This window comes from Chanodichthys erythropterus, chromosome 4 (genome assembly GCF_024489055.1).
Source record: "Chanodichthys erythropterus isolate Z2021 chromosome 4, ASM2448905v1, whole genome shotgun sequence".
NCBI classification, from domain to species: Eukaryota; Metazoa; Chordata; class Actinopteri; order Cypriniformes; family Xenocyprididae; genus Chanodichthys; species Chanodichthys erythropterus.
Genome location: NC_090224.1, coordinates 335,403 through 349,246, shown reverse-complemented (window position 1 = coordinate 349,246; position 13,844 = coordinate 335,403). Strand labels below are relative to the sequence as shown.

At 44.2% G+C, this 13,844-nt stretch overlaps 1 protein-coding gene across 2 annotated transcripts in view; it reads left to right on the top strand.

Annotated features, from left to right (window-relative positions):
- The first annotated feature begins 2,967 nt into the window (after window positions 1-2,967).
- The window catches only part of prkg3 (protein kinase cGMP-dependent 3), a 39,441-nt gene continuing 28,564 nt past the window's right edge, over window positions 2,968-13,844 (top strand). Inside the window, exons 1-6 of one of the 2 annotated variants that reach the window (XM_067383545.1) lie at window positions 3,003-3,043; window positions 3,760-3,795; window positions 6,931-7,053; window positions 7,181-7,243; window positions 8,107-8,233; window positions 8,361-8,527. In XM_067383545.1, coding sequence (XP_067239646.1) covers window positions 6,966-7,053; window positions 7,181-7,243; window positions 8,107-8,233; window positions 8,361-8,527 — 445 coding nt within the window. In that variant the 5' untranslated portion in view covers window positions 3,003-3,043; window positions 3,760-3,795; window positions 6,931-6,965. Of the gene's footprint in view, window positions 3,044-3,759; window positions 3,796-6,930; window positions 7,054-7,180; window positions 7,244-8,106; window positions 8,234-8,360; window positions 8,528-13,844 lie in introns of both variants that reach the window. The other variant, XM_067383544.1, reaches the window with a different exon arrangement.

Here is a 13,844-nt window from a genome sequence, read left to right as displayed (position 1 = left end):
ACAAAACGAACAAATGCAATTTTTTTTTTTTTTTTTTTTTTTTTTTTTTTTAAAAGTAGGTGTTAACATGCTTACTAGTCGAACAGTATGACTAAATAATATTATTTCGTGATTATTTTGTAAACTTATTTTAACTTGTTGAAGTAGCCTTCTTCTCTGGCTAACTTGAAGGGGGCGGGCGCCCCCTATTGACCGGCAACCACTCATTACAGTAAGAATGTCATTTTGCAAGAGGAAACACAGCCAGTCTAGAGAACAGAAATGGTTTGAAAATATTACTCACCGGTGCGTTTGTTAATCTTTACTCTGACATTTACCCATTTTCTTTTACCTCAATCGACTGGCTGCATTTCCTCTTGCAACATTCATGTAGTTGCTTTTCCTACTGTAATGACAATATATACAGTATCAATTCAAACTACAGGTTGCACAGTAAATAACAGAAATATTTTAAAAATATTACTCACCCAGTGCGTTTTCATACATTTTAATAGCATTCATCAGATTTTTATTTTACTTTAGTAGACTGGCTGTGTTTCCTCTTGCAAAATGTAGATGCAATGTCTCATGTTCATTCATGTTTATTTGATGCTATAAATGGACTAGTAGGAAGAGATGATCGGTTCACGAGCCTCTTGAGCTGAGGCGCTACAGCAATCTGTCACGACCATGGTCACAACACATTAGAGCCACAAAACGGTTTTTATTGTTTTAATTTTTTTAATAACTACAGTTTGAATGCTGGGACTTTGTTTAATATCATAAGTAACCTGCTCTGTCTCGTTTGTCAATGTGTTGTCAGTTTCTTCTTTGCTCCGCGATGTATTTTCCACTCTGTGTGGCGTGACAGCGCCACGGATTGTCGGACAAAGCAAACGTAACTAAGGGGGACGAGTCTTTGCAAAAGGTCAATTAGTTTACAACAATGATGGCTGTTGTTGAAGAACTGAGATGTGTAGATTCCGCCATCGCGTCCGTTATAGAAGATATCGACAGCGCATTAATTTTAAAAGAGGAACAGAGGACCGCGATCAAGGCATTTGTCGATGGGAAAGATGTCTTTGCCGTCCTTCCTACGGCAAAAGTTTGATTTATCAGCTGGCCCCGATGGTCGCTAAGAAGAGTTCTGTTGACAACTATGCGTCGCTCAACATACGTCACTTACTCTGTAGCTCTGATTGGTTGTAGGTCTATCCAATTGAGGTCTTTCCTGGATCGGTTGAAATACGCCCCCATAATCAAAGCCCAATGGAGCAGTATCAGACTCATATTCTGACTAGAATTGAGTATGACCACGTCAGGCTATCGATTATCTGTCTCTTATTCAAGTGGACATACTCAGGAAACCATATTCAGTCATATTCAGGTGAGTCTGGCAACTTGACAAATATGTTGTCAATATTGTTAAAAATTAAAAAAAAGAAAAGAAAAGAAAAAGGTCTTTATTTTGGAGATCAGAGTTATTGCAAACTTATTATATTGGGCTTTTTTAAACTTACCTTTTACATCCCAAATTTTTTTTGTCTTTAAATTAAGATCCCAAAGGATTTGCTATCCTGTGGCTCCCTTTAGTGGATACGTTTTTAAGCTTTAAGTTTAAGTTATGTTATAATATTTGATAGCGTTATAATATTTTCATATTATTTTCTTTTATTATACAGATGTTTTTTTTATTATTGTTTTATGTACGCTTTGGCAATATTGCATGATTTACAGTCATGCCAATCAAGCAATTTTGAACTTGAAATTCAAGTTCAAAATTGCTGAAAAATGCCGTTCATGACCCCTTTAAATTTCTTTCATTAAGTACTTACCCTCATGTCATGCACCTTTTGAGTGTCCGTCTGACTACAGTGGTTCAAACTTTTTGTGCGCAAAAACAAAAAAAAAATAACAACTTTATTTAAAAAAATTGAACTGTTGTCATACACATTTGGCATAGTGACATTTCATTTTTGGGTGAACTAACCCATTAAATAATTTTATCATGGCATTCGTCCAAAAAACATTTTCATTTAATCCATGAAAATGAAATTACTTTTAATATTATTTAGTATGTGTCACAGGTGGTTATATATAAGTAGTGCACAAAGATGAAGGAATCAGAAAACAGCCTTAAAAAAACTTACTCAGGAACACAGAGAAAAATGGGTCACACACACCTCAACATTAATGCAGACAGGACAAACACTGCAGGAATACAAGGAGTATAAATACTAAACCAAACAAGGACCTAATGAGTTAATTAATAGACATTAGATGAACTGAATACAACAATCAAACATGCTGGGAAACTGGGTCAGATGACAAGGCAGTGCTTTTTCATACATTTTAATCTGGCATTCACCAGATTTTTATTTTACTTTAGTAGACTGGTTGTGTTTCCTCTTGCAAAAGGTAGATGCCATTCCTAATGAGTGGCAGCTGGTTTTTTGTGTGTGCTTGTGTGTGCTTTTCCCTGTTTGCCATTTCAAAGTCCTGAGTCGATCATCTGTCTCTTCTTCCAGTGACATAGAAAACAGAACAGAAACCTGACAATGTGTCTCTACAGTGGAAACACATTTCTCAACTTTGACAAATGAAATAAACTCACACACCATAAATACAATGGAAGGCAGTGAAACAAACCACTTATATTCATACATAATAAATTCAAACTTCCTAGCAAAGTCCAAAGTATTCATGAAATATCTCATGGTGTAACCATTCCATTCTGCTAATAAGAATTAAGGTTTTCTCACTAGCCTCCATTTTTTGTCCTTTGTGTGTTTATTATTTTTCCTGCGTTAGGAGACATATCTGAAGTTGATAAATGAACTGAATAACTGAGACCTCCTGAGGTTGATAAATGAACTAAACTTCAATAAATCTTTGAAAGAGGAATGTCTGAGCATGAAAATTTTCTTCTAGGTCTGTTCTAGTATAATCACATTTTCCTTTTTACCTGTGAGGAAGGGTGGGGCATCAGGTTAATGATTTATATCTATCAAGCTGATCTTTCTGTCAGAACAGACCGATCTGGAGTGAGAGCTTGAGTGTTCAGGTAGGTTTCATTAACAAATAAAACAAAGATTTGATTACGGGCAGTAGAAATGACAAACATGTATTATTTGTATGGATTACCAGTGTGTATCAATGTGTTGCTGTGCTTTGTGGGATACCTGGCAAGGGCCTTCTATTTATCTACTACGCCTTGCAGTTGGCAGTATTCTAGACATGTGACGGGACAGAGCGCTTTAATATAAAGAACATTTTATCTCTGCACAAGTTTAAAAGATGTTGTCCACCAAATCTATCTAAACCCTCAAATTTCCTTTAGCAAGCAATGATGGCAGGATTTCAGTTGACCCTGACCACCTCTTCAGTCATAAAGCGTACAGCATAGAGGGCAATAAGGCTAGCTAATCATTTCCTCAAAGGTTAACATTGGCTTGAAAATGCTGCTATTAAACGCACTGCTTCATAAAATGGAAGTCAGCTCTACTGGCAGCATAAAGTTTGTAGCTTATTCAACTGTCAGTGTCAACAGAATGAGTCCATTTACATTTGTTTTGTTTCTACATGACATTTAAAAGCAATTTTATCTGAATTAGATGATACTGCGATAATAGACTGAAATACTGAAATTATTTATTAAACATTGTCTGTTTGTGACTGGCTGTATATATATATATATATAAAACACTTAAGAAATGTATGTAAATGTGTCCTTTGTGATTGTAATTTCTGTTTTTCTCATAATGGCCCTTGATACATTAGCTGATGATGATGATGCATCAGCCATTGTGTTATAAGGTAAATGAAAGGTATATTAATTCTTTGACATTATTAAGTGATGTAGATGTATGTACAGGTGTTAGTGAGGTCAGCAAGGGGTGCTCACCCTGTGGTCTGTGTGGGTCCTAACGCCTTATAGTGATGGGACTATACTGTCAAATACTGTCAAAAAGCAACATCCTTCAGATGAGACGTTAAACTGAGGTCCTGACTCTCTGTGGTCATAAAAAAAATCCCAATTTTAGCCATTGGCCTCTGTCTATCATCATGGCCTCCTAATCATTCCCATATACAGTATATACTGATTGGCTTCATCCCTCTGTCTTCTCTAAACCAAAAAACTGGTGTGTGGTGGGCTCTCTGGCGCAATATGGCTGCTGTTACATCATCCAGGTGGATGCTGCACATTGGTAGTAGTTAAGGAGATCCCTTCCATATGTAAAGTGCTTTGAGTACTGAGAAAAGCGCTATATAAATGTAACAAATTATTATCATTTATTATAAGTGTGTGCAAGCACACAAGGAATTTCCATGAGCTCTAGGTACTTACAACATAAGAGAATAGAGAGAAAGAATTAAATGAGTCAAATTAAAATAAAATATGTATGTAATTTACAGTTAGAAAAATTAAAACTTGAGAGTTATCCATGATGATGTTACCTGCCCATTTCTTCACTCTGGAGGTGTACAAGTGTTGAAGGTTGACAAGTATATATACTAATTACAAGCATAGATAAATACAGTATAACAAAGTTACAAATAAAGTAAGGTGAAACTGTAGTATTCAGTAGAAATGTAATAATTAGGCCTAAATGTAAGATAACACTGAAGTGTTTGCTGTATAAATTAAATATTGATTAATCTTTGTTAAAGCTTTGTTTTATTGTTTGATTATCATTAATGACACAGAAAACAGCAGAAGGTATTTATATGTCAATTTAAGACCAAATTCATGGATCCAAAATAATTTAATTTAAATTATTCGATTTCTTTCTCAACTGTTTACATTCACATAAGGCACAACTGTTTCTCAGCTGTTCCTCTGTGTGTGTGTGTGCACTTCAGGTGTGTGTGGCTGTGCACACAGTTAACAGTTAGCGAGTACCAAATTAAGTTATCTGTCACCTGCCCTATGGTTTAAAATTGCTTGAATGTGTAAAATGGCAAGACAAGACGTGCAAATGATAAACTTTCAATTTATGATGGTTAATCTTTGCAATTAATCCACAAATCACATGCGTGCTGAACCTTGGGCCCTGCTCTGTTCAGATCACAGATCAACTATACGTTATACCCCTGACAGTGACTGACAGTTATAGAAGTGGACAGAACAGTATCAAAGACAGCTGGATATTATCATTATATGGCAGACTGAACTTCTTCTGTTGACAAGACCAAGACCAAGTCCTATCTATCTGAATTGGGAACAAAATCTGACATTAACTGCCCCATAAAGTCCATGCAGTTTTTATTTTATTTTATTTTATTTTATTTTATTTTATTGTATTTTATTTTTTACATTTCTTTTGTCAGTGTTTTTTTTTTACCTGTTTGTACAAGAAATTATCCACACTTGTGTAAGCATCCTGTATGACCTGGCAAAGCTGTCTGAGTTTTGAACCACGGCCTGTCATTATTATATATCATATAAGTCTTAGTGGAAACACACATCTTCACAGAAACTGATAATGTCACAGTATCAGTGAGCTTATCCAGATCAGTGGCTGCGGCTTCAAAAACACTCAAATCAGTGCAGTCAAAACAGACTTATAGTTCCTGCTCTGTTTTATTGGTCCATCTCTTCACAGTCCTTATTACAGGCTTAACAGATTTAAATTTTTGCCTGTAGAATGGGAGAAGATTAACAGTGATGAGTCCCAAAGCTGCCTGGGGTACAGAGTGATATGTATCGTTCAAAAGAAAGTAGCAATGGTCCACTATGTTACTGTCCCTGGTGGGGTATGTGATGTGCTGTCTGTGTTTAGGCAGTTCACAGGTGAGAATATCGCCATGTAGATGTCTTCAGGCCAGGACTATTATCAAACATGTGAAGTTTGAAGTTTGTTTTCGTGGCGTTAATCTCATACACTAGCCACGTGTTTCATGATTTAACGTGACCATATATGATGTGGTTCTGTTTGAATCTCTATGAGGACTTAATCATAGTGTAAAACATGTCATGTCCTGTTGCCGACAGGTGGCGCTATGACTGTAACTGAATATTGCCATGTAGATGTCTTCAGGCCAGGACTCTTATCAAACCTGTGAAGTTTGGGGCAGATCAGACATTGTATGTCTGAGTTACAACAACTTCCTGTTTCATGGTGAAACATCGAACTTTGTCAGGCCGCCACGGACACGCCCTTCAGCAAAAACTCTAGATCTTCACAATTTAATGTCACAAAGGCCTTTACATTAGACTGACCAAATATGATGCTGATCTGATTAAAGCTCTAGGAGGAGTTAAAGTACAACATGTGGAAATGGCAAAAACTGCCAAAATTTTGCAGATAAAATTCAAAATATCTCACTTCCTGTTGGGTTTACAGATTTTGCATCCGGGGCTTTTTTGCAGGTATTGGGCTGTTACTTCTGTCTACTTAATTTCATACCTGTACGTGAAACCGGCGCTTAATTGAAATTTTGTAGGTGGTGCTATTGAGCGATTTTGCCACACCTAATTCTGAAACCCATATCTGACGTAAATTTTCACCACTTCTGACACATGTGCAAAGTTTCATGAGTTTTCGAGCATGTTTAGGCCCTCAAAAATGCGTTTAATTTCAGAAAAGAAGAATAATTGGCTGAGCAATTACAATAGGATCCTCACACCACTGGTACTCGGGCCCTTATGATAATGAAAGAGTCAAGGTATTGTTTCTTCTTGTCTGTGATCAAATCAGATAGCTGTTGCAGCGTTGCACTCTCACAGGCTTGATGGCGAATGTGAAAACACCAGAATAAACTTACAAGCAAAACTATTCAATTAAATTGGAATCCACTAACCTGGAAACCTTTTTGATGGTCATCCATTCATTTTGAAGACTTGTTCAATGAATCAGTATTTATTTATTTATTTTTTTTAAATGTTGCAGTTACATATTAACTTACACATGTTAGCTGTATGTTAGAGTTTTTACTACTCTTTTTTAGTGTCATGCTGCTCTAGTAAGAATCTCATCAGGCCAATGGAAGCCCAACTCAAGAAAATCCGACAAATGCTGGAGAAAGAATGCCAGCTCAACCAGGAACTTCAGAACCAGAACCAGGAGCTGAGTAAGACCACTATATCAAGATATGAATGATTACTGCTCTTCACGGTTTTTCTGATTTTTGAGTGCACATTTGTATGTGGTGGTGATTTTTTTTTAATGCACACTAGAATGTTGTTTTCTTATTACAGAGAGACAGCTTGAACAGAAAGAGAGATTATTACAGGTGCTGCAGGGACGATTGGATGAGCTCGGTAAGACAGAACAAACTAATGGATTCACCTCCATCCCTTTTCATTCCTATTATGTTTCTATTAATACAATATTATTCATTAATTCTAACATAAAACATATGTTATAATTCATAAAAATTATGAAGGGTTTTGCTTAAAGCTCGCACAATTTATATATCCGTATATATCAATTTGGATGATTGGGTCACATATTGGGTAGTCTCCGCTGCAGATGTCACACCCAAGAATCTGGGGGGTGAATGTCTGATATGGCACACTTAACTGGAAACACTTCAGGATTTTCGAAGTCGTCATCTGGTTGGTTGAATTCTAGAGGATGTCCAGGAGAGGTGTGTCGCGTTCTTTAATGGTCCGCCTAGAAACAAATGCCATGACGCAAAACCCCCTCGTGGAAGAAGAAATCCATCATGTTTACAACTGTGACAATGAGCCCTTTCCAGGATCAACTAAATGTTGGGTTTTCAAAAGTATGTAAAGTTTGTGGCTCCATTGTTGCAGCAAACTTGCACAACATTCTTAAATGAATCATTTATTAGATGCATTACATTTACATTTTCATGCCCCTAAACATGACGCGGAACAAATCGAACTGTGATTGGTTGCGTTACATGTCAGTCAAATGTCCCCTTGGGTGGTGCTTGGCCAATGAAAGCTGCGATAGAGTCCAGACCTTCTGCTGTCAGTCTGCAGGTCTGGCTACGTGAGACAACCTATTGGGTGATCAAAAAACATGAAAGAACTAACATTTGAAGCATTCAGCTGAAGATCATTTTCCACAGTATCCCTGATCATTTCAGTCTGATCTTTATCCTGTGTAAAGTTTAATACATTAAGATAAGTTCGCTTTTAATGTTGTCTGTCAGATTGCGGCCCTCGACAAAACAGTAATGAAATCCCTGTGGTTCGACGGAGTCGGGCAGCTGTCATGGCCCCGGAGCGAGTACCAGAAGTTCTGGAAATCACTGCCAATAGAGTAAAAAAAACTGCTAGGTAACTTTAAACACATACTAATCAAAATTCAATACTGAATCTAATTCAACACCAGTCTCAAAATAAATTTAAAAATAGTTGTGTTTTACTAACCGTCATGCTTTGTTTGTATGTGTCTGGTAATCAGTGAGGCAGCTCAGATCGTGAAGGCCATCCATAAAAATGACTTTCTTCGTCGTCTGGATGAGGAGCAGATCAGTATGATGGTGGAACTGATGAAGGTTCTGGACTGTTGTTCTGGTGATGACATCATCAGAGAGGGCACAGAGGGAGACAGCATGTACATTGTCGCTGGTGTGTATGTGTTGCTGAATTCGGAAATGCATACTAACATACAAGCCTTACTATTTCTGCCATATAAAGATATGGTAAGCCAGCCATTGTTTTAAGCTCTGTGCATATGGTATTAGTTTTATTTGTGGAGGTGAGTCATGTAATAATTACCAGAGCTTCTCTGTAATTTTATTTCCTTCAGAATCGCTCATCTGAGTAAGCGTTCCATATTTTTTACAGATTGTGTGTTCATATGTCTGTAAAGATTACGGTGTCTTTTACCTTCTATGAAACAGCCTGTAAAATAACCCCAGGTACTAGTGGTCCCATGTGAACTGACATGCCAGTAAAAAGCCAGTGAATCTGTTATATGCAGCAGATGTCCAGCCTGTAAGCTCTTTGTTTCTCAAGTGTCTGAGATGGACATTGGTCATTCAAAAAGAACGCAAAAAAGGTGTTCTTCTTATCTTACATTATCTTCTTAAAGCTGCTGTCCGCAACTTTTTTTGTGTTCAAGATTTATAAAAATTATATAATGAGAATGTACAACATGAATCCATTTTCCGAACCGTGTTTTTGTCTTACCCTGAATCATTTTGGTACACGTATAATACGTATACCTACCAGACAGACCGGACTGGTAGGACCTGCCACCACAGAGTATCACAGTAACTGCGTGACTCGCCATAGACATACATGGAGAAAAGTAGCTCCGGCTACAATGTTCTTCCGCAAGACGTGTGCAGTTCTGTTTATTAACCGCTAGAGAGAAATCGCAGACAGCAGCTTTAACTTATCCGCGCTGGCTGCATATAGACTTATATGGATAGTTAACCCAAAAATTAAAATGTTAATTTTTGTTCTACAGAAGAAAGTCAGTCATACAGGTTTTAAAACAATGTAAGTGTCACGGAATGGCACAGAGACAAGAGGGTTAGATCCAAATGCAGTTTTAATTGAGTAATCTATAAACGTAATCCAAACAGGCAGGGGTCAAAATCCACAGAGCAGTCCACACAAAACAAAGAAACCACAAACAGAAGCCAGTGACCATAAATGAAACCTCGATCACAAAAGCAGAAACGAACCAGGTATAAATAGACAGACACTAATCACCAAACACAAAACAGCTGAGTGCAATGACGGGATAATGAGTCCAGGAAGTGGTTTATGGGAAATGAAGTCCAAGTGAGGAGAGGCAGTAGTCTGTGTTGGAGTGCCCTCTAGTGGCTAACTAGGGCACTCCAACTGGTGATCATGACAGTAAGGGTAGTTCTCATTCAGTCAGTCACGTTCGACGTTACGTCGATACTGACGTAATGGGGTCTCGCTAGGCAGCCCGATCACCTCCAAGGATACAAAACAAGCCAATGGGAATTGGCCTGTGAGATTTACATGCCGGGCCCCTCCCCCGGCATCCGGGTATAAATAGGGCCGGCATACTCGCCTTCATTCATACTTTTGCTTCGGAGCCGATCGGATCGGATCTGCACATTCACCTCTTAAGAAAGAGCGAATTTCAAAGAGCAAAAACAGCAATTATAATTGCTATAGGACAAGATCCTAAAAACAGCAATTTTAATTGCTACTCGGCTGTTTTTTGTTCCTGGTGGCTGCTCGAGTCTCTCCAGCTGGTGGGAAGGCACGCTCAGCGGTGGGTGTGACGGCGCGCTGCCCACAGGACGGTGCCACACTCGTCCCTGGGTGCTTCGGCTGGTGAGGTATACTGAAAGAGCAAGCACGGGCGATCAGCGTCTTTTTCAAGATGTCTTTTCGTCCGTGTGTTTCTGGATGCGGTCGTTTCCTGACCTCCTCTGACGGCCATGATCACTGTCTCACGTGTCTGGGTAGACCGCACGCTGAGTCAGCGCTCATGGATGGCACATGCCCTCACTGTGAGGGCATGTCCATGTTGGTGCTGAGATCGCGCCTCTCCTTCTTTAAAACAGAAGTGAGAGGCCCCTCTGCCACTACCCCAACGCCGGCGGCTGTAGCGGCTGCTGGCCCGGTTAGTGCTCTGGGAGATCTGAGGGTCACAGTGGGAGCCACTTCGTCGGGTCCGTCCCCACGAACCTCCCACTCCTCCACAGCACCATGTGCCGTCGAGCTGCCGCCTGCTGTCGCGGGGCCCTCCTCGGGGGTGCCCCACGTCACTTTCGGCGCTCCGGAGGAGGATCGGATGTCGATCGCTGCGTCGGGGAGTGGGCTGAACGGTTCGGAGTCTGACGATGACTCTGAGCTCCCGCCTTCAGGGGTGGTGGCTCAGTCAGAGGCGGACTCTGAGCTTACGGCCATGCTTGCCCGGGCCGCCGCGGGCATCGGGCTTGAGTGGAACCCTCCACCCTGCCCCGAGCGCTCGCGGTTGGGTGATTGGTTTCTGGGTTCGGGGCGCGGCACCCAGCCGCGTCCCGCCCCAGTGCCTTTCTTCCCGGAGGTGTATGAGGAGCTCCAGAAGACCTGGCTGGCACCTCATACGGCCAGACTGCGGTCCTCTGCCTCCTCCACTCTCACTACCCTCGATGGTGGGGCCGCCAGGGGGTACGTGGACATTCCACAGGTGGAACATGCGGTTGCGGTGCATTTATGCTCTCGCGGCCAAGGCTTACTCCGCTGCTGGACAGGCAGCTTCTGCCCTGCACGCCATGGCGATTCTGCAGGTCCATCAGGCGAAAGCGCTGAAGGACCTGCACGAGGGTAGTGCTGACCCAGGAGTGCTTCAAGAGCTGCGCGCCGCGACCGACCTCGCCCTCCGGGCGACGAAGGTCACGGCACGTGCCCTGGGTCAAACGATGTCCACCCTGGTGGTCCAGGAACGGCATCTCTGGTTGGACCTGGCTGAGATGAGGGAAGTCGACAAAGCTCGCTTTCTTGACGCCCCCATCTCCCAGTCCGGCCTCTTCGGCGACACCGTCGAGGACTTTGCCCAGCAGTTCTCGGCGGTGCAGAAGCAGACGGAGGCTATCAAACACATCCTGCCCAGGCGCGATGATGCCACCAATCCGCCTCGGGCTGTGCCTCTGTCTGCTCCTCGCCGAGGGCGTCCCCCTGCGGCTCAGGCTCCTGTGGGGTTAGAATCCTCTCACCCTCCTCGAGCCACCCGCAGGAAGGCCACGCCCCCCGCCCAGGCCGCCAAACCGCCTTCTAAGAAAAGGAAGAAGGCGAAGAAGCGGCCCTGAGACGGGAGACCCGGAAGTTTTGGAAGTTGCCGCGGAGACGGTGACCGCACCGCTCCCTCCCCCGGGACAGGGCCCGGGGGAAAATCCTGTGTTTTGTTTTCTTTCCCACATTTTCAATAAAAGAGCAATTTCCAAAACCTCTGGGTCATATGAGAAGGTCCGCGCTGAGGGTGAGCGAGCTTCCGCTCCCTCTCTCTCAGCCGTTCCTTCCTTCACCACGGGCAGGGTCTTGGCGCCCCGGGAACGCACCGCCTTCCCACGCCACCCTGCCCACTCGGAGCCATGTGAGTGGACTCCACTCACAGCCTCGACTTCGGGGAGCACTGCCTGCCGAGTCAGGCCACAGTGCTCCATGCTGCCCCCCCGTGGGTACTTCTGTTGTCCGGATGGTTCCACTCGTACGGTGCTTGGAGGCGTGGCTACGCCTTCCCAACCCGTCCCGTTGGCTCATTCGGACAGTCAGACTCGGCTACGTGATTCAGTTCGCCAGGCGTCCACCCAGGTTCAGCGGCGTTCTGTTCACCTCGGTGACAGGTCCCAACGCCTCTGTCCTGCGGGCGGAGATTGCGGTTCTCTTGGCGAAGGACGCAATAGAGCCTGTCCCTCCAGCCGAGATGGAGTCTGGGTTTTACAGCCCTTACTTCATAGTACCCAAGAAAGGCGGGGGGTTACGACCAATCCTGGACCTGCGTGTCTTGAATCGGGCCCTCCACAGGCTCCCGTTCAAGATGCTCAAGGTGAAACGCATTCTCACATGCGTTCGCGCCCAGGATTGGTTTGCAGCTATCGACCTGAAGGACGCGTACTTTCATGTCTCGATCCTTCCTCGACACAGACCGTTCCTACGGTTTGCGTTCGAGGGGCGTGCATATCAGTACAGGGTCCTACCCTTCGGGCTGTCCCTGTCTCCTCGCGTCTTTACCAAAGTCGCGGAGGGGGCCCTTGCCCCGCTCAGGGAAGTGGGCGTTCGCATTCTCAACTACCTCGACGACTGGCTCATTCTGGCCCAGTCTCGAGAGCAGTTGTGCGAACACAGGGACCTGGTGCTCAGGCACCTCAGTCAGTTGGGGCTTCGGGTCAACTGGGAAAAGAGCAAGCTCTGCCCCGTGCAGAGCATCTCTTTTCTCGGTGTGGAGCTGGACTCGGTCAACATGACAGCACGTCTCACCAACAAGCGTGCACAGTCACTGCTGAACTGCCTGAATTCGTTCTCGCGGGAAACAGCGGTCCCACTGAAACAGTTTCAGAGGCTCCTGGGGCATATGGCATCCGTAGCCGCGGTCCCGCTCGGATTGCTTCATATGAGACCGCTTCAGCACTGGCTTCACGACCGGGTCCCGAGGTGGGCATGGCACCATGGCTCACTCCGTGTGGTCATCACACCGGAGTGTCGCCGCACATTCAGCCCGTGGTCGGACCTTGCTTTTCTACGGGCCGGGGTGCCCCTAGTACAAGTGTCCAGGCATGTTGATGCTTCCACCACCGGCTGGGGTGCCATATGCAGTGGCCACTCGGCGTCGGGCTCCTGGACAGGACCCCATCTCCATTGGCATATCAACTGCCTCGAGTTGCTGGCAGTACTCCTTGCCCTGCGCCGGTTTTGACCGCTGCTGCAGGGCAAGCATGTACTGGTCCGGACGGACAACACATCGACGGTAGCGTATATCAACCACCAGGGTGGTCTACGCTCCCGTCGCATGTCGCAACTCGCCCGCCATCTCCTTCTGTGGAGTCAGCGCCGACTCAGGTCGTTGTACGCCTCCTACATCCCGGGCGAGCTCAATCGTGCGGCCGATGCGCTCTCACGACAGCTCACGCTCCCGGGGGAATGGAGACTCCACCTCCAGGCGGTCCAGCTGATATGGAGCCGGTTCGGGGAAGCACAGGTGGACCTGTTCGCTTCTCGGGAATCCGCCCATTGCCAGTTGTTTTCTTCGCTGACCGAGGGGACCCTCGGCATGGATGCACTGGCACACAGCTGGCCCCGGGGCCTACGCAAGTATGCGTTTCCCCCAGTGAGCCTCCTTGCACAGACACTGTGCAAGGTCAGGGAGGACGAGGAGCAGGTCTTGCTAGTTGCGCCGTACTGGCCCAACCGGACCTGGTTCCCGGAACTCATGCTCCTCGCGACAGCCCATCCCTGGCGCATCCCCCTGAGGCAG